The sequence below is a fragment of the Uloborus diversus genome, chromosome 4 (assembly GCF_026930045.1).
Source record: "Uloborus diversus isolate 005 chromosome 4, Udiv.v.3.1, whole genome shotgun sequence".
In the NCBI taxonomy this organism is placed as follows: domain Eukaryota; kingdom Metazoa; phylum Arthropoda; class Arachnida; order Araneae; family Uloboridae; genus Uloborus; species Uloborus diversus.
In genome coordinates this window covers 29,083,359-29,109,805 of record NC_072734.1, presented here as the reverse complement: position 1 = coordinate 29,109,805, position 26,447 = coordinate 29,083,359, and the positions used below count along the sequence as shown (strand labels likewise).

Here is a 26,447-nt window from a genome sequence, read left to right as displayed (position 1 = left end):
TTGCTAAAGTGCCTTACGTAATAATTCTTTATATGACACTTATACACTATACAGTCTGGGAAAATTTTGGGCAAACATTTTATGTTTTGGTGAAGTATTAGGCTTGGAAAGTATATTTGGCATTCAAAGTATTCTTCCTTTTCAGTTTTGGGAATATAATTAAAAATTGTGGAATTGACCTCTCCTCTTTCAATTGCACAAAACTTTTATCTGCAATATTATAAAATGTCTTACTGTTATACCTTTCATTTTTGAATTTTTGCTTTTCATTTTATGTGCATCCGTTCTCTTTTTTTTTTGCTAATAATATCAGATTTATTACTTGTTTGAAGTTTAGATTCCGGAATTTTCAAATTTTAATTATGGTACCTTTTGAATTTTTCCTTCTAGGACATTGCATGTAATAAAAATATTGATGTAAATATTCGCTGGCTTTCAGTTTTATGTGTCAAAAATGGAGTTGATCGATATTGGAGGAAAACAACACACGGGTATGTAAACACAGTGTGATTTTTTTTTTTGTGGTAAACATCTTTAATTTTAATTAAATTATGTTTTTTTAGCTCTATTAGTAATGAAGAAAAGGAAGTTTTGAGACAAAAATTACTTACATGTTTAAATGAACCTGTCAACCAAGTAAGTTATTTCTCTTCTCATATCATATCAATTTAGAAGCTAGATTAATTTTTCTTTAATTTCAATTATTTCAAACTATTTTCAACAGCTTAAATTAGCATTTCACTTTTCCTTTTTTTGCGTCCTGGATTTAAAAATTAATTCAAGAAAGCGGAATATGTAAAACAGAATTAAAATGACAAAGGATTCAATTAATGGTTTTCATAGACTTTTCTGTCTACCAATACTGGTAAAAAAGAATTTAGCCAACAAAATCTTATCAGTGTCATTGCTTTGGGAGGAAATCTATAGGGTGGCAAAAACAATCAGTTATAATGCTGTAGAAGTTTCTTAATCTTCTTTTCTTGCAAAGAAAATCCTAGGTAATGTAAACAAAAGTGAAAACTTCCTATCATCAGTTTCAAAAGGTAATACAAAACGTTATTGAAAGAACAGAAGAAAAAACTTTACTGGTCTCATGTGCCTCTAAAATTTTTATTCTGCTAATAGATGTTTTTGTAGATCTAGAACAGCTGTTAATACCTTTAATTTTAGCCTTACAGGGCTGTCATTGATTTAAATGATGAATCGGATCGTCAAAAGAAAAAAAAAACATTGATTTTACCGATTTTAAACTATTATAATTACCTATTTTTTCTCCAGGGTTTATCCTCACTCAACTTTTTTCATCTATTCAAAGTCGATTTCCTTACTCGACCTGAAAATTCAAATCTACAGTTATTAGCCAATAGCCAGTCGAGACTTAAGTTACTCGCCACATTTCTAGTATAGTTTCTTTATTTAGAAGTTTTTTTTTTTGTGTGCTGCCTTTAGTATTTTTTCCAAAATCCTTCCCTTTCCTCAAACTCATAAACAAAAAACACTTAAAGAAGTGTCAGCATTGGTATAGATCAGTGGTGCCCAACCTATGACCAGCAGCCCATATAAGGCCTGCAAGGCTGATCAATGTGGCCCGTTATGTACTATGTTACAAATTGAAAAATTTTTTGTTTTCTTCCAAAACGACATCCCCTTCATTTGGCAGCTGCAATTCTGGGAATAAATAATTGGAAATTTGTTTCTGAAAAGCAGATAGAAACTGCATATTAATAAAATGAGTTTTCCAGTAACAATAACAATTCTTGGTTTGAAATTTTCTTTACATTTTTCATGTTTTCTCATGCTATGTCGAAAAAATATTAATTATGTTGAACTTTTATATGTGTTCTGTTCTGCGAGATTTATCTTAAAATGAAATGTGGTCTCCAGAGTAAGAAAGGTTGGACAACCACTGTACCCTGGTATAGATGTTCAACTTTAAGAATAAGATTAAAATTTAGCACTTAAAACTACTTCTCTTATCAAAGCATAATGGTCTCTATTATTACACTGTCTATCCTAATTCACATTACAGTAAACTCTATATTTTTCTCAGGTGGCTTATCTGCGGTCTTTCACATACTGTCATCCCGGCTTTATCGGGTAACGGATAAACTAATACACCACTTATATGAATAAAACCTCCCAGAACCTAATATTTCTCTTTAGACGTAGTGTTAAAGATCCCCGCTTAGTCGAATAATTTCACCGAATAATCGAATAATATTGATCAGCTAACCAATATTTTTCTTGAAAATTTTTTAAAATAATTTAGAAATAAGTTAAATGAAAACAATTGTTGACGTAAAAATATAAAATAATATTTTTTGTTTTTACTTCATTCCTTAAAATTCAGTTTTGAAAATGTACTTGGTCCTTCCTTTTACAAAAAAAGAAGTATTGTATTCGCAAAAAAAGTTTCACTCAAAAATCAACCTTAATTTCCATTTTGCTTACCCCAAATGAATGTTGATTTTTTTTTCGACTCGACCACACGTGGATAAGTGCCTAAGACAGGCAAAATATCCATTTTGATGATTCCCGAGTTTACAACGAGTTTTCTCGTGACTTCTGTATGTACATATGTATGTATGTATGGATGTGGGGGGTATGTGCGTATGTATGTCGCATAACTCAAGAACAGTATATCCTATAAAGTTGAAATTTGGTACGTAGACTCTTAGTTGGATCTAGTTATGCACCTCTCCTTTTGGTTGCATTCAGGTATTTTTAAAGGGGTATTTTGCCCTTTTTTGGTGGGAAATCATTGTTAATTTCAGTGTAAACTCAAGTGGTGTTATAATTTGGCGGACACTTGACAATGTATCGCCAGTCTTTTGGTAGCCACAGGGTGGCGACAGATCAGGGAGATCAGGGAAAAGTCAGGGAACTTTATTAATCAGGGAAAAGTCAGGGAAATATCAGGAAATTTTGAAAAAATTACAAAAAATCAGGGAAAATTGATCTTTATGAAGAAAAAAAATTTTTTTTGCTTTACAAAATTAAGTACTCTAATTCCCTACACATTTTTCGCCAGTTATGTGTTCAAAAAAAAAAAAAAGTAAAATTAATGAGGTGCGATTATACACCGCCGCATATTTGTGCATCTTTTTTCCTCAACGTCAAAGTATTGAATCTTACTTATTAAACCACAGGATGAACTTCCTAAGATTGCTTCTATGTCCTATGTCTGTTAGGTTGTTTATTTTACCTAGGGTGAAATTTCCTTTCACGGTTTCAATGCTACGTAAAATAAACAACCATACAGGCAAAGAAGAAGAAAGACCTTAGCTCCTTTGTCTTTATTCCATTGTCTCGAAGTAATTAGCGTACTGTAATCACGATTTCAAGAAGAAATCTTTGGTTTTTGAATTAATACTGATAAAAGCTTAAAAGTTATTACTTCTTCACGTTTTTAATTTAATTGCTAAAATTGAACTTTCAATAAAATAAACTTTGTTTTTTTCCGTTATACTATTTGTTGTCACCGCAGATTATAAAGATTTTCTTTCTTCAGACTTAGGTGATCCTTTTATTTTATAACCAAGTTGTATTCTTCTTTTATATATTTTAAAATTAACTAATCGCTTTTTTTTTCTGTTTTTTTTTCATTTCAAAGTTGTTTGTTACAAAAGCAATCCAAGAATTTTTTTCGATACATACTGAAATCATTTGAAATAGAGTTAACTTGTGTTTACTTAAGTAAATATTTTTATTTGTTTACTGTTAAAATGCTGTACTCATTCATTAAAATCTATGTTCTTGATTAGAGAAAAGCTCTTTTGAAGGGGCGGCAGTGAGAACTCAAGATACTAAGGTATTTTTAATGAGGAGGTTGCCATCAGTGGCGGATCCAGCCGATTGTTTTGGGAGGGGCCATCCGAAATTTTTGAACTAACTCCCCAGGGTCGAATTGAGTTTCATGCCGCCCCTAGGCAAATTTGAAATCTGCCGCCCCCTCCCCCCTAAAAGAAGCAAAATATCCTTGACTCAAAAAAACGTAAAAAAGTGTTCCCCAGGTTTAAACTGTCAAACTTATGAAGAAATGATCGCGTTTCACATTCTGAGGCGCCCCGATGAAATGATCACAGTGATCTCCCAAAAAAAATTTTATTCGACAAATTTTGTTGACGATTCGGCAAATACCATGATTGAAAAACATTTGACTTTCATAAGATGTGAAAGTAATCACTATTAAATGACAAGAAAAGATTGTCTCTGTGGAAAATGAAAGAATGCTAATATTTTACTTTCAAGAATAACAATTTAATTCAAATGTGTATTATAATAGCAAATTTGCCGCCCCTGAGAAGTTTGCCGCCCTAGGTAACTGTCTACTCTGCCTATTGTTAAATTGAACACTGATAACTCCCCAGAAATTTTATTAAAATGAAGTTTTAAAAACTCAATTTTCGGGGTAACGAGCATTAGGTGAGGGGGTGGATTTAGGAATCTCCCTCGTAACTGTTTCAAAATTTAAATTTCCGAGTAATTTTTGAAAATTAGGAAACTAAAAACGCATTTTGTCTAATTTTGATGATGTACGGAGAAAGGTCAGGTTTCGAGCGCTGGTCCCAAAATATTTTTTGAAAATAAAGCTTAGAAACCAAAATATTCTGTTATTATACATTGAGAAGTTAGAAGAGGAGGGGTGCCCTTCTAACTCTTCAGCTGTCCAGCCTAAAAATGCACCTTTAGGTAATGTTTGCTTACGTTTAAGGAAGTGTGAAGGTGCTTAGAATCCTTCCTTCCTGGAAATATTTTGTCTTTGAGGCTCTAAAAATTCGATTTTTAACTATATTTATACATATTTTAGAAAGGGAGAGAAGATTCCTACAAGAAAATTCCTACAATCACAAGGCTTTGGGAGGGGCCATGGCCCCCATGGCCCCCCTCTAGATCCGCCCCTGGTTGCCATAGATATCCGTATTGGGTTGTCCATCAGTGCCAGATCTAGAGAGGGTGAAAAAATGTGCCCTTGTCTTGGGGCAGCAACTTCTACACTCATCAAATTTAAATGTGAAGCCCTGTAACTAGTTCTTCTCTTTAACTTGATCAGCATGAAGGAGAGTTCATTTTCAAATGATTTCCCGCTCGGAACTTTCAATCTTCCCTTTTTTAAACCAAAGATAAAATTTAAAATGTTTTAATATGGGAGATTTTTCAAGTTTCCCACTTCTTTCCCTGTTATCAACAAAGATAGCTTTAAAATTCCTTTTAGATGGCAAAAAAAAAATTGTAAGCGGAGCTCCCAAATTTTTGCTTTCCTTAATGTATCCAAACATAGTCTAATTGTACATTTTTAGACGATCAATTTCGGAAGAACTACCGAGAGATCCCCACCCTCTTCGAACGTCTCACCATACAGCTTTAATTGTGTCTTTAAAGCTTTAATGTCAAAAATTTTCTGAGGAGAGTACTTGAACGCTAAACCCTATCTGTTTCCCTAAAACAAGTTCAAAGATAGCCTAAAATGTTTTCGAGGAAGATCCTTAAAATGCCTAACTCACCTAAGCTGTTCAAAGGTAGCCCAAAGAAACTAATTAACGAATATATTACAGTTTTTTTTAATGATATAAGAACCATTTAAGCCATTTGTAGCATCAGACGAGATACTTAGAGAGTTCTAAACAACTTACGTATTAAATATATGATTACGAACTATAAAAGAAGAACTAATATTTGAAGTGTACTTGGAAGAAGGGCGAAATGTCAAGTTTTCCAGTTTTTGAGAAAATCACATTTGAAAGTTAAATCCCAGCCTTTTAAAACTTTAATTTTAAATTTTTCCTGGAAAGATATCCAAAACCCCCAACTTAGCTAATGTCTCTAAAGGAAGCCTATTATTGTGTTTTTAAAATTTTAATTTCAAAAAATTTCCGGCAAATGACCCTCTTTCCAATCCTTTATTCCTGTCTCAAACGTCATGACAGATAGCTTAAAATTGGGTTTTAGAAATTTCCATAGGAGCATCCGGAACCATCCTTCTGAAAAATAGCCTACAATGCATTTTAACTTCAGGAGGGAGCCTCCTCCACCCTTCTTTCTCCCAACGTTACCAAACAAATCCTCAAGTCGTCTTTCCAGGATGTGATTTTTAAAAAAGTTTCAGGATCGCATACCTGACTTCACAACACGTTTAAGGACATTATATCACCCCATTCTACCTCCTAAGATCCATGAAGATATCCTAAAATTGCGTTTTTGAGGCACCTCTCTCCTTCGGTGTTAAGTTATATTCAAAGGGAGGCCAGAAGCTTCCCTATTACTTTAACATAGCCAAAAAGATAATCTAAAATTGACTTCAATTTAAAAAAAATGTTTTGAATGGGAACATGGAGCCCTCCTTCCGCCCCTAACAATATCAAAGAAAGCCTACAACTGTGCTTCTCAGAGTTAAAATGTCCAATTGCTTTGGCATTGGGCACTTGAACCTTCTACATTCCCATAACGTCTTCTACTAAAATTGTTATTTTAGAAGTTTGAATATTGGAAAACATTCTGGAAAAAACCCCAACCTCTTAATATCACCAAACGCTAAAATTGACTTCAGTTTTAAAGAAGATTCGGCCCCAACCCCAATTTAACTGCGAATTTTGACAAATTTAGAAAGTTTCTCCGAAAAAAGGACTTGACTCTCCCTGTTTTTGTAAGAAGATAATGGATAAATTTTGTTTTACCTTCTGAAATAAAGTATTCAGTTTTCAGTTAAATAATTTCTATGGTTTAATGTATTAGTTATGTCTGAGCGAAAGAGCGGCCAATAGAGGAACTGCCCTTCGCAGCAGATACTGTAGCTGCACGGGGGGGGGGGGGGGGGGGAGTATCTGTTTGCTCTATTTGCTCCTGTATGTGTGTAATTCGTTTAAAATTATAAGCATTCCTTATTAAACTTTTATATTCACTGTTAGTTTTAATGTATGCAAGTGTTGTTGATCTTTTAAAACTGTTGCATGCTCTAGCAATTTTTTTTAAACTAGTTTGCCAATTTATCCATGGTTACAGTGCTGCCCTATTCTCCCAATAGTCTGGAGTTTACTGTATTAGATTTTTTAAAATTCATTTGAGTTAGCTATTCACTAAATATGACCTTATGAAATGTTGCTGCATGTTGTAATAAAAAGTATTATTACAGAATATTTTAAGAAAAAATGTTTACTCCTAAAACTTAGCGCTGTGTTTTCAAAACACAGGGAAGAAATGAATATTTTCCATTTCATGAGAATCAATTTGTTTTGATAAACTTTATTTGAAAGTACGTAATATCTTATTCCCATGAACTTTGGCAAAAAAAAAAAAAAAAAGCTAGGTAAGTTTCAAATTGAACTTATTGTATTTATTTCATCTTTCTTATTTTACATTGTTATTTAAAATGATAAATCCTGTGACTTATGCTATTTGGAAAAACCATGACACATTAAAAACTCAAAAATAGTCCACAAGGGAAACTGACTTCAAACTAATTGTGAAATTTTCTAGCAACGTCTTGTCAAAACCAGTCTATCCAAATCAGGGGGAAATCAAATATCTGATGAGCGTGTTCCGTTCATTTCAGTGTGACTGCTTAATTTAGAGGCTAACACACATCTACAAAAGCTGGCATCCCTGGAAGCTAATAGATATTTCCATTTCCGCCTGTAAACTGGATGTTTGACTTTCAATCTCATCGGTGGTCAGACTATAAAGATATTATATTTATAAAGATATATCTATAATGATATTTATTTTTAATTCTATTAGCTGCTTTAGAATTTACATAAATATCTATATGAGAGAGCAACAGCAATTTTCAGGTATTATAAACAGAAGTCTTTTATTTTCTACTTTTTAATGCGAACCAAGCTAACAGAAATAATCTAGATTCATTTCGTTTTTAAACATTTTATTCGTGTAATGTTGTGCAGTTTTTCTTTTGAATTAAAAGAAAATTGCCTTTAGAAGTGTCCGATGGCTTTGCAAACTGTACTTCGTTTTCTTCAGACGACGTTAACTTTCTCTTTTTAGAGCAATCCTTTTCGTCATTTTCATTGTTTTCTTTGGGTTTAAAAAAGCTTGTTTTGCTCGCTTCATTATGCAGCAACTTTCACTTAGAATGTACTATTCTAAACAGACTGTACGTTTCCAAAAGAATATTTAGTTAATACTGTTTGAAAAATCAATGTGGATTGCAATGGATACTCTGGTTAGCAAAGGCAGTTTTGACTATGACCTTTGACACACACGTGACCAGATCAACAAAAACTTCTATCGTCTCGCATTCCGGTTATGCTATCATTTTCGGATTCAAAGCCCTGTGATCTTTAAAGCAGCAAACAAAAACATTTTCTTCAACTCAGAAACAGAGGAATTGTCTTCAAGAGCGGGTAGCTGAGGAGGCAGTGGAAAAAAGGGAGAAATGCGAGGAAGATTAACAAAAGGACAGTCGTTTCGCGCACTTTCTTGGAAGAAGAGTAAAGGGGTGAAATTCAGAGGTTTGACATGTAAAACTTTTCAATTTCATGGTTTAAACGTCATTCAAGTTAAAAGCCATTTCGCTCTGTTATCTGGATTAGTACTGTTCTTTGGTTGCTCTCTTTCTTAAAAATTGTGATTCCTAAGAAAAACGAAATAATAGGAGTGACAAGAAAGTATAACATTTTTTTCAAGTGATGAAAAAAGGAAAATTGTAGAATATTGGCCAAGTTAGATTTGCAGCAATTGCTAACCTCAAGAGGATAAATAATGAATCAAAAAAAAAAAAAAACAGGGACCAAAAATCAAAAAAAGACTTTTTCTTGAAAAAGATATGCTTAAAGTTTCATTTACTGTCAAAATGATTCCCTAAACTCGCAATAAAGCACTTAATAATGTAATAAAGGAATAAATACCTAACAAAACTTATACAGAGGAATTTTATATCAAGAGCCCATATTGTCTTCAGTATCGATTTCAAATTTTCACCATCATATTCCAAATTTCTATAAAGTTTCTTAAAGCCCCCGTATCTCAAAATCTCTTTATCTCGATTTTTTTTCTTTAATGTGAAATTTGAAATATACAGATTCGACTGTATGCAATATTCCCACTGTGCCGCTCATAAAATTAAACAAATTTAACGATTTGCAGAATCTATGACAAAGAAAGGCTACATATACGTGGATGTAACAAATCAATCTTGTTTCTAAAGCAAAGTGTCAAATTTCACTCAATTATCAAAAAATTGTCGCAGCAGAGGGAGGAGTCTTTATACTTGAGAGTCACTCATGGAGCAGATTTTCAATGGCATTGGGGGGGGGGAGGAGCAAAGTGAGTTTTTGACCTTTGTTACTCAGAAAAAGTAGTTTTGATTTTTTTCTTTTTTTTTAAAGACAAACGTTTCCAGGGGGGGGTTGTCCCCCAACCCCCCCCCCCCTTAGCTACGCCCCTGAATTTCTTAGTTTATTCTTCCAAACATCCCTCATGTTTCCTTTTTTTTTCCATTTTGGATATGACTAACCTAGATTGTGATTTTGAAATTCTGAAGTTCATCATAAAATTGCTTATACTTCTCCAATTATGACATTGAAAAGAAAGATGCTTTGTTTCACAACATGTTTCTTTTATAATTTCATCAAGTCTTTCAATAAAAAATATTATAAACTGTGTAATACATATGTATGTGTCAGTTTTACCAATTATTTTATATTTAGATTTTAAAAAAAAAATCCCTTTCACTTTTTGCATTTTTTTGTAAAATACCCAGTTTTTGGATATTTATCCAGGCTTGGGTAAATACCTGGGTAAATACCCAAAAAATATTTACCTACCCGCTGGGTATTTACCCGATCCACATCACTACTAACAGAGCACTGTTATTTATAAGCATCAGGAAAACTTCTTTTCGAAAAGAATACTACAATGGGTTTTTCAATTATTTCGACAGAAAAATGAGTGCAGAACCTAAATGAAAATTGAAAACTATACGAATTTTCATGTTGTCTCATTCCACAGCCCACTGTAAGCATGAGGCTTTTTCTTGTGGTTTTGGGACAAGTTAGTTTAATGTGATATTTTCATCAGTGTCCATACAAACATCCAAACGATTATGAACTAATCTCTGATGGTTGACTGAGCTCAGTGTTATGAAAGATCTGCTTTTATAAGCAAAATTTTGTGAAGAGGCCGTTTGTATGATACAGAATTTCGTGAAGGAGCCATTTTTAGGACAAAAAATTTTGCGACAGGGCGGTAAAGCACACCCGATTTGAGTCTGGTTCAACTCCTGAATTATAGTTGAATAAAATAGGTGTGAAATTTTTTTAGGTGATAAATATATTAATATATATTATTTAATGCAAATGCATTTTTTAGCGTTAAAAATCATATTGATTAAATTACGTCCTTATTTTTAGATTGCCCTACAGTTTGCTGTTATCATTTCCAAGATTGCAAGATTTGATTTTCCAAAAGAATGGCCTGATTTATTTCCTGCTCTTTTAAATGGAACCCAGTCTGCTGATCAGCTGCATCAATTAAGAAGCCTACTCACTATGCATCATGTCGTTAAAAGTTTATCTTCAAAGCGGTTAACTTTTGATCGGCGAATGTTTCAGCAAGTGAGTGGATTTTAATTTTCAAAATTATACATGATTGGTTCCCGTTATTGTTCAGTTTTTCAGATGATAAAACTAAAGTTTTAAAAAGTGGACTTACATTTCCTTCTTGCCGAATATTTTTTCCCATCCAAAACATCTCTCTTTGATTCATCTTTCAATATTTATCTTAATATAATTTATGAATAAAATTTAAGGCTATAAGGATTTGTTTAGCTTTTTTTTTTTTGTATCAAAATACCAATTTATCAAAATTTGCACTGTCAAAGATTGCAACTATACAGTTTCATTTATATTTTTTTTATAAGAAGCAATCCATTTTGACTATTTTTGTGATGTTGTTCTTGCATGTTAACTCTACATTAAATTAATCGCAATTTATGATTTCATTATTTTTCTTTTATCACTTTTGTTGCTTTAAAAAATCAGCTATCAGAAATTATATTTTTTTATATATTTATTGAAAATCGTCATTAATGATTGAAGTAAAATCCTAAAGCTAGAAACTTTGCATACTTTTTAAATGCTTATTTTTATTTTTTAAGCTTTGTTAAATAAATAAAGTAAAACTATTTTTACATTTTCACTTTGTAATTATTTTTCAAGGCTGACTGACTTCTTGTAGACTTGAACTAGCTAACCCCCTGGGAAGCGTTCTTTCTCGAAATATATAGCTCTGCTGTAAAATGCTGTGTAGAAAAACCTTATGTAAAAATTAATATTAATTCAGGGTCTGCAGACCTCCTATTTTTCTACTTTTTTAAAGTTTTTGAAAAATTTCTTGTTTTTTCCTATTTATTCCTATTTTTTCAATGCATAATCTTGCTTTCGCCTATTTACTGAGACTACTGTCTTTTTGTGCACCTGATCTACAGATTATCTGCTATGAAAGTGCAAAATTAATGATACTGATTATCTGTGCTTTTTTTCGCTCAAAGTTAAAGCTATCCAACCTCAATTTACAAAAAAAAAAAAAAAAAAAAGAACAAAAAAGATTGCTCCTTTGCCTGTAAGGTTGTTGTTTTTAACACAGATTTCCTTTTACTCTATTGATTGAAGATATGTAAATTAAACAACTTTACAGGTAAAGAAAAAGCTATCTCTGTTGCCCCCCCCCCCCCAATAGTACAATAAAAACTAAGTGAAAAATGCAAAACACGAACATCCCCCCCCCCCCAAAAAAAATGTTTAAATATGATGCAAATAACTTCACCCTTCCAATACGAAGGGGTAAAAAGTCCCAGCATTTTGTATGTCAGATCTGGGGGGAAAGGGGGGAGGACAAAAAGAATCTTTTCTTTTTAAAATTCTATTACTATAAAAAAATTACTCAAAAATCGCAGAAACCACAATCCATAACAGCAAAATAATAAAATCTAATAAACAAAAATGCTATTTAACTGGGGTGCCTGAGAGAGGGGAGGCGGACTCCATGGGGCAGATTGTTCCAGTGGAATTTTTAAAGAAGTTTTTATGAAGGCTTTTTTTTTCTTTTTGAGGGCTTTTATTCTGGAAAAACATTCTGTAACATTTGAGGGGTGCTCCATCACTTTTGGGGGAGGGGGGGTGTAATTTGCATTCTAAAATAAATGATTGCAGTGAACTTCATGGACAAATTTCACTGATTTTTAACTTTTACGAAATAGGTTAAAATGCCTCACAAGCTCAATGACAGTGGCGTAGCTACAGTTTCTGCCACCCGGGCGATTCCCCTATTTGCCGCCTTTCATTGAGAGGTATCTAATACTTTAAACTGTTAAAAAATATTGAACTTAAAATTGAAAACTTCATTTAAGGAAGTAAAGGGGAACTAATTTCATCCGTATTCTTTCTACAAGAAAACTATGATATCAAAAAAAAAAATCTCTGTGAAGCCCCCCCCCCCAAAAAAAAAAGAAAAATCCAAATTGTCTGCTGCTTCCTTTGTCCTTCTTAATTAATTTACTTCAGCTTTTGGATTGGACAAATTTGGATTTACTCATTTTAACCCGGAATTCCCATATTACAATCTAGATCGTAGCATCGTCTTGTCATAACCAGTATAGTATAGTGATGGTACCTATACAAATATAAAAATTATTATACTTTACAAAATGGAGGAAACGGCAAGTTTGGGTAAAACTTAAAAAGTAGGTAACATAGTCCATCCTCTACTACACTACTGTCTGAAACTAATTTAAATCAAAATTTATCTAATTTACTTGATTAAAATAGTAGCAATTGCAAGTAATTTCTTTAATTCCATATTATTGGTTTCAGAAAGTGATGATCACGGGTACAATGAATGTCACTTCGCCCCCAACTCCCGCTAGTGAATCCCCCATTGAAGCCTTTTGCTAATAGCTAGTTTAAAAATATAAGTAAAACATTCTCTTAAGCATAACAATTTCCCGTTTTTATCTTGAATAAAATTTTTAACTGTTTTCATCTATTGTAATATGTTTAATAAACATGGAACAGCTTTGTAGCTCTTATTTCATAGTTACTTTTACAATTAGGACATTTTATAGTTAAATTTTTCTTCCTTATTTAGAATATTATTTTCTTATTTTTCAAAGCATAATTTTCCTATTTTTTCTTATTTATGACATTTTTGCTCCTACTTTTCCTACTATTGTTTTCCAAAAACTGTCTGCGGAGCCTGATTAATTTCAAAATTAAATTTTTGCAATTAAGATCGTAATTCTGTAGTCTTTCTGAAAATATTTATGGTAAATATTTATGCATTTTGCTCTTATTTGAAACATGATATGGCAAAAGACTTTTTAAATTGATTTTTTATTATTTTAAAGAATGAGATTTTAATCACGATTCTAAAAAATATTTTCCATTGGTGAGCTCTTTCTTTTCATTTGTTTGTTGTTTAAGAGTAATTTCCATTCGATTTTACTGACATTAGTTTTTGTAACTTCAAATTTTGTAGTTTGGTAATTTCAGATTTAACAAAATGCTTAAAAATCTGCTATAAAAATATCGAAATTCTTCGTGTAAAAGCATTTGTTAGGCCTGATTGTGTATGTGTATTATGGTGGGCCGAAAAAAACTCATTTTTTTATTTCGAAGTTGTAATAGTGCGGAAAAGTTGCAAATTATAAAGACAAGCAGGAAATCAATTGACATCTTCCATTTGCGCATGGGGCCTAAAGTTTGACAAAATATGAAAAAAAACATAATTTTTGAGATTTCTTGAAAAATATTTTTATTCAATGTTTTCTTAATGTAATAATTTGTAATGTCTTTAAACAGAGCCTTAAAACATTGTGTTTAAATTTGGTTTCAATCAGCTAATATCTTTCGGTCGCGTATGGGCCCCAAAATTTTCCAAAATAATGAAAAAGTTACATTTTTATGGGTTTTGGTATTTGATAAATAATCAGTATTTAAATATAATAGACAAAGTATTTTTTCAGTCAAACTGAAAATAAGATAAAAAAAAAGTTAATAAAAATGAATTTGAATTTTTGGCATCTTGAATTCAAATTATGTTTTTCGCAATCACGAGCATGTGTGTTTGTGTAGGCGCATGTGTGTGGGTGCGTAAGTGTATGTATGCATGTGTGTGAGTGAGTGTTGTGTACGTGCGTGTGCGTGTAGGTGTTCGTGTGTGTGTGTAGGCGTTCGTGTTTGTGTCTGTGTAGGCGTTCGTGTGTGTGTGTGTGTAGGCGTTAGTGTGTGTGTGTGTAGGCATTCGTGTGTGTGTGTAGGCGTTAGTGTGTGTGTGTGTAGGCATTCGTGTGTGTGTGTAGGCGTTTGTGTGTGTGTAGGCGTTTGTGTGTGTGTATAGGCGTTCGTGTGTGTGTGTAGGCGTTCGTGTGTGTGTGTGTGTAGGTGTTCGTGTGTGTGTGTAGGCGTTCGTGTGTGTATGTAGGCGTTCGTGTGTGTGTGTAGGCATTTGTGTGTGTGGGACATGGACGCCACTGCCCAGCAAAAGTGGATTTTGAGGGACAGTGCTCAGGACCAGCCGTGCCGCCGCTGGTGGACGGTGGTGCTGCAGGCCTGGTCCAAGCTGAAAAAGGCACAGACGCCAAAAATAGTCAAGTGAGAACAATAAGCAATCGTGATTGCTCAAAAAAAAACTGTCAGGTTCAGTCTATGTTTTCTGGTATCGTAAAGCCTTAGAAATTCTCGTGCGCAGACGTTGGACAGCAATTTAGACAACGTCACTCGGCTGACTGGCGGTGTTCTCCTCCACACCATTCCCACCTCCTAGAACTATGTCAGCTGTCTCCCTATATTGTTTTCTCAGTTTGCGTTTGTCAGTACTAATCTCAGTAAACTATTATTTAGTTCAATCTAGCTGTTTTAGTTTTGCAACTCTTGTAGTTTTCTGTCACGATATATGCCTGTGCAATGGGCAGTTTGTCTCCCTCACTTCAATGAGTTGCCATTTCGCCACAAGTTTTTGCTCTTGTATGGCAAGACAACAGAGCCCAGTACCTCTAAAGGGCCAACTGGTCTTGGTGAAAAGTTTGTTGGCTGTCTGGAACATTACTTTCAAGCAATTCCCAGTGCACACGCAGACTTTTGAATGCTGTGTAAAACTCGTCACTGTAGTCTCAGCAAAAGTTTGTGGAGCTGATCAAAAATGATGATCAAAATCAAAAACGATGTTTTTCCTTTTTTTGCCAAACTTCAGGCCCCATGCGCGAATGGAAGATGTCAATTGATTTCCATAATTCTTTTTTCCTTTGTTTGTCTTTATACTTCGCAACTTTTCTGTACTATTGCAACTTCGAAATAAAAGAATGAGTTCTTTCTGCCCACCCTAATGTGTATGCATTAGACAAAAAAAATATTTTAAATCATCAATGTTTCTCAATCAATGTTGCATCCCTATTTCAAATGATAAACAACTTTTGTAAGCTAGAATTCTACTTTTTGCTGTTTGTACTTGCTTTTCCTGAACAACATTTATATCATTTTATTTTTTTCAATTTCAGCTCACTGCAAGCGTTTTCCCAAACATTCTTCATATGTGGATCAATTATAGTAAATTATTTCTTCAAGAAGTACAGACTGAACATTACAAATTGAACTGCGTATTAGAAAGCTCATTTTTAACATTAAAAAGTAAATAACATTTATTTTGTTAATGTATTGAATACTGCTGTAGTTTATCATGTGAGAAGGGAAAAAATCAGTTTTTGTTGTTCACAGTACATTATTTATTATACATTCCATGTTCTCCCAAAAGTGTTTATTTTTAAAATGTACCCTACATGTAAAACAAGAAATGCAGCATTTTCTCCAAAAGAAAGAACAAATTGAGTTAGTTTATGAACATCAAACTTTGTTAGTGCTTAATGTGTTACAAATGGTTTTTTCTGTTCATATTTTGCATAGAAATTGTGCATGAAAGAGACACGGCGAAAAAATTTTGGAATAAGTATGTCAAAAAGGTATTATTTATACATGTATTTCTTGTTGAACAAGTTTTAAATATTTTTTTCCTTCCAAAAATCAAAAATTTCATGTTTAAAAAAAAAAAAAAAACTTCTGGGAGAAAAAATCTCTCTTCCCAAAATTTTGATGGTGCAACTTGCACCATAATCCCTCCCCCCCCCCCCCCGTGGGCACCCCTGTATGTACTAGTTTACAAGTTGTATTATATTATTCATTAACAAAGTATATTTATTTAAGGGGGGGAACCAGCTTAGGCGGGTCAAAAAATCCCTTTTTTTAATGTCACAAAATGTTAGTAGAAGTATTCAAGAATGTTTTCAGTAAGTTACGGCCCTATAGCCAGGGCTAAGGCAGAAGTAGGCTTTGAAAATACATGCCTTACCTTCAATCTTCAAGTTAACTGAACCATTCTGGTCAGTGCTAATTCTATATTAGTTACCAGTTTGTTTGGCACTCTTGGCTTCCTTCCGAGGTTTCCCACCTCCAGCTCAGGCACTTCCTATTCCGGGCTGATGAATGCTAAGAAGCACAAAACTGCAGTCCGCGGATAGAATGACCTCGCTGGCAGCGTCTTATATGAACTCAAGAATATGTTGCCAAAATTTTAATTCACAATCCCAATTAGTTCCGATGCTATGAGTACTTTAAAAACTGGAGATTCGAAAATGTTCACATCAGTTTTATTCAATCTCGTTTTTCTCGAAATAACTTTTTTTTTCAACTGGTATGCATTCTAGCTCAAAATGTTATTGGCTAATTGTTCTGAAATTTTGTGTGAATATTTTATATTCAATTACACTGTATATGAACCTAATTCAGGGATGATATTATCATTAAGAATATGTCATTTATGCAAAAAAGGTGAACAAAAATGGTTAAAAATGAATTTTATGATCAAACACCTCAAAAGCGTGAAATGTTTTATTATTTTAACCAGAATTCAGTTAATATTCTGAGGAAATATGTTGTTGACGATAAAAAAATTATATTCTTTAACAGATAAAATTGCGACTTTGGGAATGCACACCAGCAACAAGCTCTGATGGCGACTATCCATGGACATCCGCTTCTAACTCTTCTATTTCTGGCAGAAATGACTTCAAAAAATTACAAAGTGTATTTTCAAACTATGAATAAAATGCACTATCCTAGACGGAATAAGGAATGAATCTATTCTTAGGGAATTACAGATATTCAGTCTCAGTGAAAAAATAGCGGAATATCGTAACGATTGGAAAAACCATGTTCGACGTATGGCACGAGGGAGACTTCCAAGAGCTGCCTTTTATTACAGACCAAGGGGCAAATGAGACCGTGGTAGGCCCAGGAAGCGGTGGGACGATCAAGAAGCCGGAACAGGCTATATGCCTAATCCTTGAGGAAGAAGAAGAAAATATCCTTCAAATTTGAATGAATTCTGATTATTCCTTCCCTGTTAAAAAAAATTCACAAAAAACACTATAATTATTGCCTCCTTTACTGGTTTCCCCCCTTAATGTATTAAATGTTCATTTTGAATCAAGATTTTTAACTAGTAATATTTTAATTCCAACTAAACAGGGAATCTCTACTTTATTATGAATATTCACCAGTTGAAATGTTTTCCCTCATGTTGAGATATATATTTTCTTGCATAAATTTTACAAAAGAAATATTTAACAAAATAAAGTAATTTGGTTGTGTATTTGTCTTTTCTTTATAGTTTTGAGAAAACTGGCTATAAATGGTTTTAAAGACTGCTCTAAAGAAGCTGATGCTGTAAATTTTCTGAATTTAATTTTCCAACAAATTGGACCTTTCCTTGAATGCAGTATGTATTTGTTCAAATGAACTGAATTTTAATAGTTATCTTTTTGATTGATTTGTATGATGTTATAAGCTCACACTTACCAAGTTTTTAATTCTTATTTTAATATTATTTTAATAACATATGTTATTTCTCATTGTGTGTTTAATGCATAGAAAGTGCTTGTGTGTAAACATAAAAAGCTTGTAGAAAATAACTATAACATTGAGTAAGTACAACAATTGTGTAAAATATTAAATTCTTGCATTTGATCAATATCTATTAAACCCTTCTCGCTCGCTCCCATGAAAATGCCATGCTGGGGTTTCGACCTCCATTTATCGCTCCCGTGATATTGCCGTGCTGGGGTTTCGACCTCCATTTCTCGCTCCCGTGATATTGCCGTGCTGGGGTGTGCAATATTAACGCGACGAAACTATTAAAACCAATTCATTTATTTTGCCCAGAATATATTTTATTTCTTTCTTTATACACTAGATGGCCGCAACAGTCTATTTTAAATGTAATTGCTGAGATGAAGAAAGGAAGTTTGGTACTAACTTACCAGATTGTGACATTGACCTCTGTATCTCAAGCTTTGAAATTTACCACACAAGAAAAATTTACTTATATTGCACAAAAGATTAATAAAATTCTTTTTTAATGTTTAAAAGACGTATTTCTTAAATTTTCGCTGCCTGCTTGGGCTTGCTTGTTGACTTTTCATAAAACTTTAAATTTTTTAAAAATTTCAATCTAAAAAATATAGAAAATGAAAAATTGAATGCACATGTTGTTCATACACTTATTTTAATATCATTTTCTTAAATAAAAAATAGACTCTTTTATGACTATTTTCTTGAAAATTATCCAATTATTAAGGGATTAACAAAGTAAAAATCTAGTTTCCATGTTTAGGTTCCTGATAACAATAAGTGAATATAAGTCTGTTAATTTGGTCTGGCCATACTATTTTACCAATTATTTGACAAATATATTGGTCACTTTGCCAGTGGTTTGGATATTGAACTAATGTTAGTTACATTTGTGCTTAGACGCCTTAATTTTTCTTAATATCATAGGATACAGTCGATTCCGGTTAATAGGACCAAATTGGACTGCTTTGGTCTTACTAACAGGCTGTTCTGATTAAGCGATCAGGATCTGTGTAGCTTGACCAAACATGCTGTACACAAATTATTTGAAAAGCCTTATGATCATTGTGAGCCCAATATGTATAGTGAGCATACAAAGAAGAAAAATTACTGTTTATGGAATTTTTCCGTTAAAAAAATTAATTTAACCAAATCGAATGTTTTTTTACTCATTCAAAAACGTTATCAGACCAATACGGTTTTAGGACCAAGGACGTGGGGAGGGGGGAAGGAAGTAAGTAAGTCGCCTTCCTTCCAGTCAGTATTGATTCAATTCAATAACCAGAAGTAACTAATAATTTGAGAGTGAAAAATATAAGTGTAATCAAGAACTAATCTGTCATTTCAAATTCTAACAAAATGTAAATTACGAATTTTTTAGTTAAATTTTTTTAAATAAAACCTTATTGAATATGCTAACTGAACTGAAAAAGTTTGCACTTTCATTGAAATTTTGATCTCTTCTGGAACTATCTCAATGCAATGGGAGTTTTGTTAAGCATTTTCCCCCCTTTAAATATTGCCGAGTTTAAACTAAAAGTCTTAAGAAACCATTATTAATTTTTATTGCACTAACAATGAGATTCATTGACCCACTTAAAACTCGCTTCAGGTGGGCGATTTTTAATTTTTCTTCATTTTTTTTTCTCATGTTCCTTGATCCAGCAAAACAGATTTTTGCTCCCAATAAGCAAATAATACTAGGCTTGTGTAATAGGATTTGTTTTAAGATTTAATCTGCATAAGCTGCTGGTTCGATTTACTGATGGTCCAATTAAACGGATTCCACTGTATTAATTTCATTTTTTAAAAAAGAACTATGTAATGATATTTTTTTTTATAGGAGTCTTCTTGCGTGGCAAAGAAAATTTGTTGGATATTTGTGAAAAATATTTAGTTTTATTGATAAAAGTTGTAAGTTAAACTATCTTTTAATGTTCATTTTCGATTTATGTTTAAAAAAAAGTATTCTAATGCGAGGGATTGAAGGGCTCGGGGCAGAAATGTGACAAGCCACAAGGAGTGGCTTTTCGATCAAATTTTTTGTTTCTCATATCTAAAATTGAAATAAACATGACAATGGATTATTTTATTTGGAGAAAATCATGTCTGGTTTTAGTGTTGCAGAATATGGAATGTATAATACCTTTGAAAAATTCTACAAATATTTTCTACAAGCTGGAAATTAGACTACTGAAAAATTCACATCATGTGGTATATCACATTCTTGTCCCCAAACCCTTCAATTGTTGAAAAGTCTGGATTTTGTTTTTTGTAAATAAATTATTTTTATACTGCTATAATATTTCATTAATATTTTCAAAATCAAAACCTTCTCACTCTGTCCCCAAGTCAAAAACAGGAGTCATTTCAGACCACTAAAAGAAAATTTTGTATAAAAGTTCAATATTATTTATAATAACTACTATTGTAGTGGGAGCTAGTCAGACTGTTGTAGCCTTTACTCCCACCTACTCAATCATGGATTTTCAAATAGTCAGAGTGAAATATACTTCTGTTTGTAATTTATCTTATTTTATCTGTGAAATGCATTTTTATAAAAACTATTACCCTGATTGAAATTAATTGAACTTCTAAAAGTCACTATATTATTAATTACCCCCCCCCCCCCCCCGCCCAGGGCCGCCGACCGAGCTTCGAGGTCAAATACTGACTTGCAGGCCCCCTCCAACCATAAAAAGAAAAAAAAAATCCTATTGACTGAACGCACCCCTTATTTACATTTCAGTAATCTCAATTGCGCCATCTGTATTACAGCATGTGCTTCATAGTAATCCCACCCATCATACGACAAGTCAGTGTACAGTGGAGAAATGGAATTGTGTTTGGTAGTTTTCCTTTGTAAAAAATGTTTAAAAAGCTGGTTAAATTTAAAATCACTATAAAGTTAAACAATCTTTTCCACACTTTGGAAGCTCTTGAAGCCACTTAATTTTTTTTTCAAACATATGTATACCAAGGAAGAGAGAGTCCAGATTTTTGTTTGAATGAGGGGGGGGGGGGAGGCGAGGAAAAAGAAAAAACCATATGAACCTACAGTCATAAGTGTCACATTCGCAAAGGTCCTGCTCCACCAAAAAATGTTTGAAACTATAGTTTTAAAACTGCAGTTTACACAAACAAAAGGAGGGGGAAAAGTTCAGGGACATTTTATGAAAGTTTAAAGCTTGTAGCCTCTGCCTTTCAAATTTTTCAAAATTGAAGTCCCAAAAATGATGTTTTAGACTATTTTTAATAAGAGGGAAAGATGGGTAGGGAGAAGGATCAGGGATGCTCTCTAAATGTTTCAAAAATGGAATGAAATATCCTAACAATTCTCAGTTTCAGACTATCTTTGTTGAAGTTTTGGAAACAAAAGAGCTTCGGGCAACCTTTTACCGGAAATTTTTTGAATTTGAGGTTCTAAAAACGCAATTATAAACCCTCTTTGTAAACGTTAGAGGAAAATTCTGGATTTAGAAACTCTCCCCCGGAATTATTTTGGAATTGAAAATCCAAAAACAAAATTTTAGATGAGTTTTTATGTGAAGGGAGAGAGGATTGGGGGTACTAACAAGGATTTTTTTGGAAGTCCCTAAAACCAAGATGACGGCAGGAGAACATGCTCATGTGTTTTCGGCAACTCAGAAACAGCTCTCTACTGGCGAGATCGAAAACTTTGGAGGTAATGACTGCGGTCACTTTTTACCTTTTGTTCTTTTTATGAAAAAAAAAATGTCCCTAAAACAGAATAGTAGATTATCTTTGATGACAGGGAGAAATGTTCGGAGAACATTCACCTGGAATTTAATTTTGAAATTTAAACACTAAAAACGAAATTTTATACGATTAATTATGTGAAGACAGTAGCCACTCCTTTGTGTGAAAAATACTAAAAACCCATTTCCTTGGCTATTTTTGATGAAGTTAAGAGACGGGATGGGTTTCAGGACGCTTCCTGGAATATTCCCAAATTAAGGTCTAAAAACACAATTACAAGACATCTTTCAGGAAAAAGGCTGTGGTTTAGAGAATCTCTCACAGAAGTTATTCGATATTGAAGTTCCAAAAAATGAAATTTTAGCCCATTTTAGTTTTTGATGATGTTAGAAAAATGTGAATTCGGGACTTGTTTGAGGAAATTTGACCAAAATGAAAGATAATCTTAGAAAACAGGTGGCGTCAGGTACTCTGGTCAGATAATACTCTAAAACGATGCTATTTTCTCCCTATGTATTTTTTAACTATGCAGAGATGTATTTTTAACTGTAGGGATAGTGATTTAACCCCATAAGAGATGCTTTAGGGTCCTGACCCACAGGTTGGGAGCCCCCAGCGTGTCGTCACATAACAACCATGTGCCGGGCCCAGGTAAAAGGAGGATGCGCTGTTTGTCACGATGGTATCGCTACTGGTTGTTTTCCTTCCCAATAGAAACGTCTCTGCACCCCCTTAAGGAAGTCTACAAGCACTTAATGCTGTGAACATGCAGATGTTGAATAATGGGCTAAAATGTTGAATGAGAGATGTTTTTACTTTTCTTCTAACACCGAGAAGTTCAGTTAGCAGCATATCCCCTGAAAAAAAAATCTTTTTGAGTAGGCGCCTGGGCCCTGGGGATTTTGCCCCTGCGCCCCCATTCTTAACTATAACTCAACATTTATGGCTTTGTTATGATAACAAAAAAATACGTACGATTAATCTTTGATGACTTAGACTTTAATGGTTGCATTTTCGTTATAGCACTGCTTTATCTCATAAATAATGTGTTCTCCTTTTTCAGTTACATGATGTATTGGAATATCAGCCCTTCTCGTTTGTTCAATTTATACGGCCAACATTAGAATGCAGTGTTACTTTTTGCTTCAATAAAGATTTGCAAGGTATTCAGTGTTTTTTCAGCCTTAAAATTCTGAGATTCTGATACTTTTTTTAATCATAAAAAAACTAGTGTGTCTTTGAGATACACACTTACTAGATGTTCAACTTAGTGTTTGTTGATTTAAATCAACTTGATTTAAATCATAATTAAATTTCTGATTTAAATCAAGGGATTTTTTTGAAAAAAATCATTAATTTAAATCAATTGTTTTGAATCAAGTGATTTTTTTAATAAAATATTTGATTTAGTTAATACTATTTTTATAAATTAATTTTTCAGTTTTAGATTGTGCTGCTTTAAATTTAACTTACACTCTTAACTTTAGCAGGCAAAACTACATAGTTCCCTCTTTCTGTGTGTGGACAGATTTTCGCTCTTGTAATGTTGCTTTCACTCCAAAATTAACAGTTCAGAACAAAATAAAAATTTGCACTGTTTCTTATGCACCATGACTAATATAGTTTAGAAAAGTAATTGTGCAACATATTATTTTGCACTAAAAACGTACATGATGATGGAAACCTTATCTTTGAGCAAAGCATAAAACAAAATGACATCCTATTTAAGCATTGTAACGTATTTATAAATCTTAGACATTTAATGAATGGTTAGAGAACTTTTCTTAATTTTAAAGTAAGCTAAATGGATTCATCTATTGTATGAAATATACTATGTTTATAAATGTAAAATAATTAATAACTACAAATTTTTGAAGATTTAAAAAATCAAACCCTGCTTCAATTGTGTCAAGACACAATTATCAGAAGAAAAGTTATTATAACTATAACTTGAGATTTAGCTGTAATGGCGCTGTTTAAACAGCATTTTTACATGATCAACTATCTGTGCTATTTTTATTCAGTTTCTAAAACTGGAAATTATAGTTTTTTTGTTTTTTTTTTTTTTTTTAATTCTCAGCATTCTGAAAACAAAAGATAAAGCTGATTCAAGAAAGGCTATATTGTATTATTTTCAGTACAAAAAATTCCAACCTCGGAACAGCTTTTGTAATTTCTATCATATTGTAATTTTTCAAAATGGAGCTTTTCAAACACTAAATTTCGTCTAAATCAATTAATTCGGATTTTCGATTAATTCGAAATTCAGATATTGCAGTCCAAATTTATCATTATCACAAATGTATTTTTCTGTTAAAAATAACATTTCAATATAACATACAACTCTTTTGAATTAAAATATATGACCAAATTCATGCACTTCAGTTGTATTTTGAAAACAGTATTATGTAATTCAGTTTGTAAATTAACAGAGTTTGGTAATCTTAGTTCTTTTACTTCTTAATCTTTTAATCTTAGTTCTTTCTAAGTTCTTTTACTGGCTTGAACATTTGGCTCTCCCATGCCTATCTGCTTCATTTTCAACTGATTACTTTGGCATAACTCACCTACAGTATCACTTCTAGGCCGCTCATTCTAGAGATGGCACAAGGCGCAATTTGGCAGAAGTGACAAATACCAAAACTTCTGCTGCTCTATATGATCAGTTTTAGCAGTAAATGCATAATAATTGCGTACAACATCATGTAATTATCTCTATGCTTGACTACTTTCAGTTTTTCCAACATTTTCAGCTTACTATGTTTTTTTTTAATTAATACATATCACCAGTTCAGATTTTACTTTTGCTTTGCCCTAGAAAAGCACATGTTTCTAATTTTTCATCAAAATAAGCAATAGGTTTGGTTGGAGTAAGTGGGACCCCTTTTGAGAATAGTTCGTTTTTGAAACATTATACAAAAGATTCGAAACATAAAAAGTTTAACTTATTGTCTTATTTTATCTTGGACATTATTAATAAACAAATGTTCATCATTATTTTCTAAAATAATGCTTTAAATATTCTTAACCATTATTTTTTTAAACAATTGCATTTGTGTCCCACTTACCCCATAGTAAGGGGTAATGGGTCACCCCCCTTTTATTTAAATTTAAATGAAGCATATCTAAAATATGAACAAATATTAAATCATAGAATTATCCAGTAATAAAGTACCTACAATTTAGATTATGTGTTAATATCAATGTAAATATCTAAACATTCTTAATGCAAAATGTTTCAATTTTTTATGACTTTGTAAAATTAATATCATGCTTACTTGTCTATCATTTAGTATTTATTTTTAGAGAAGAATTTAACAATGTCACAAGTTAAAATGTGTTGATAGATTATTGCATCTATTTATAAAACTGAAATATTGTACTTATAACTATTAAATGAAATATAGTTTTAAAACAAATTACTTAAGGTTGTCCATTAGTCGCATATCCGCTCTTGTTTATGTATATTAACATCACTATTTCGAATAAGAAACAGCAACGTCAAAAAACAATGCAGTATATTTATGTAGCTTCATTTTGAAACTTTAGCTTAATAAAATCATAAAATAAATATAATGTAATGCAACTTTCCATAAAATACATTGTTAATAAATTTTTTTTAATTAATTGTTGTATGAATTCTGGCTCCAAGGGGTCAATACACACAAGTATTAAAATTAAATATACATTTCTGTTATGATTTATCATAAGGTATGATTTTGAATTTAAAAGACAATAACTTATTTTCATATACATAATAACTGATGATTAAGTAACTCGGGTGTTTCAACAATGAAGCTTGCACCATGGCATGATAGTTTGATAATGTGTTTTGGTAATGTTTAACATGCAGAGAAGGGCTTTATTGTGTCAAGGCTGAACTCGATCTGGTAACTTACCTGTTTTACTGGTAAAATTCATTTCAGGGGAATGAAGAAACGAAAAAGTGGTCAACTATGAACGCTATCTACTGGAGTTTAGGGTTAATCCATTGGAGTTAGGATTAAAATTTCAACTATCAAAATATCATCAAACAGGCAATGGCTTCGTTCAGATATGGAAGAGAAGCAATTTTCACCCGTCATACCTTGACGGGCGACTTTCTAGTACAATAATAATTGTGAAAAATAAAAAATCACAACAAATTTTGTTTCAGGCCGAAGCTTTTTTCCATCTCTAGTCCTTTCCTCTGTGTATGGTAAGAAATACTGTGAGTGCTAAGATGCAATACTTTATAGTTTTTCTTTTTTTTTTTTTTTTTTTGATTTGAGAACAACTGCTATGTTACCTGCAAAAAAAGAAAATTACCCATTTTTCTTTTTTTTTTTTTTTTTTTTTGACCAAAAAGTTAAAGGTTTTAGAAATGAAAAAAGTACATGAGGAGTTGAATGGAAAACTAATGTAGGAGAAGAAATTGAAATTGGTCACTGAAAACTTATGTTGCCTTCAACTTTTGATCATAAAATGGTTTCACCCATGGACATATCTGTCCCTGGGAGTTGAAGAGCTCTGAGTCACAAAAACAAAATTAGCCAATAAATGAATTTAAAGCTTGTCTTTTTTGTGATGTTTTGTATCACTGGATTGTTAGTAAGCTTATGAAATGATTTTTTTTAAATGAAAATGTTAGTGCTTCCTACCTTTGAATAGATTATAAAAAGTTGAGTAAGATGGTGCTTGAATATCGTTTTTGATTTTTCGATCAACATCTACTTCCCAGGTACAGATATTATTCTTATGCAAAGTAAAGCCACTCAGAACAAAGATTTTCACTGTTGATTTATTTCATTCATATATTTCTTTTTTGTATCATCTGCA

At 32.4% G+C, this 26,447-nt stretch overlaps 1 protein-coding gene across 1 annotated transcript in view; it reads left to right on the top strand.

The window, feature by feature from the left end:
• The window catches only part of LOC129219986 (importin-11-like), a 45,154-nt gene that overhangs the window by 6,124 nt on the left and 12,583 nt on the right, over window positions 1–26,447 (top strand). The window contains 7 exon segments of the mRNA XM_054854309.1: window positions 391–491; window positions 564–636; window positions 10,365–10,568; window positions 15,506–15,635; window positions 17,671–17,778; window positions 19,753–19,823; window positions 22,693–22,792. Of these exon segments, the coding sequence (XP_054710284.1) occupies window positions 391–491; window positions 564–636; window positions 10,365–10,568; window positions 15,506–15,635; window positions 17,671–17,778; window positions 19,753–19,823; window positions 22,693–22,792 (787 nt within the window).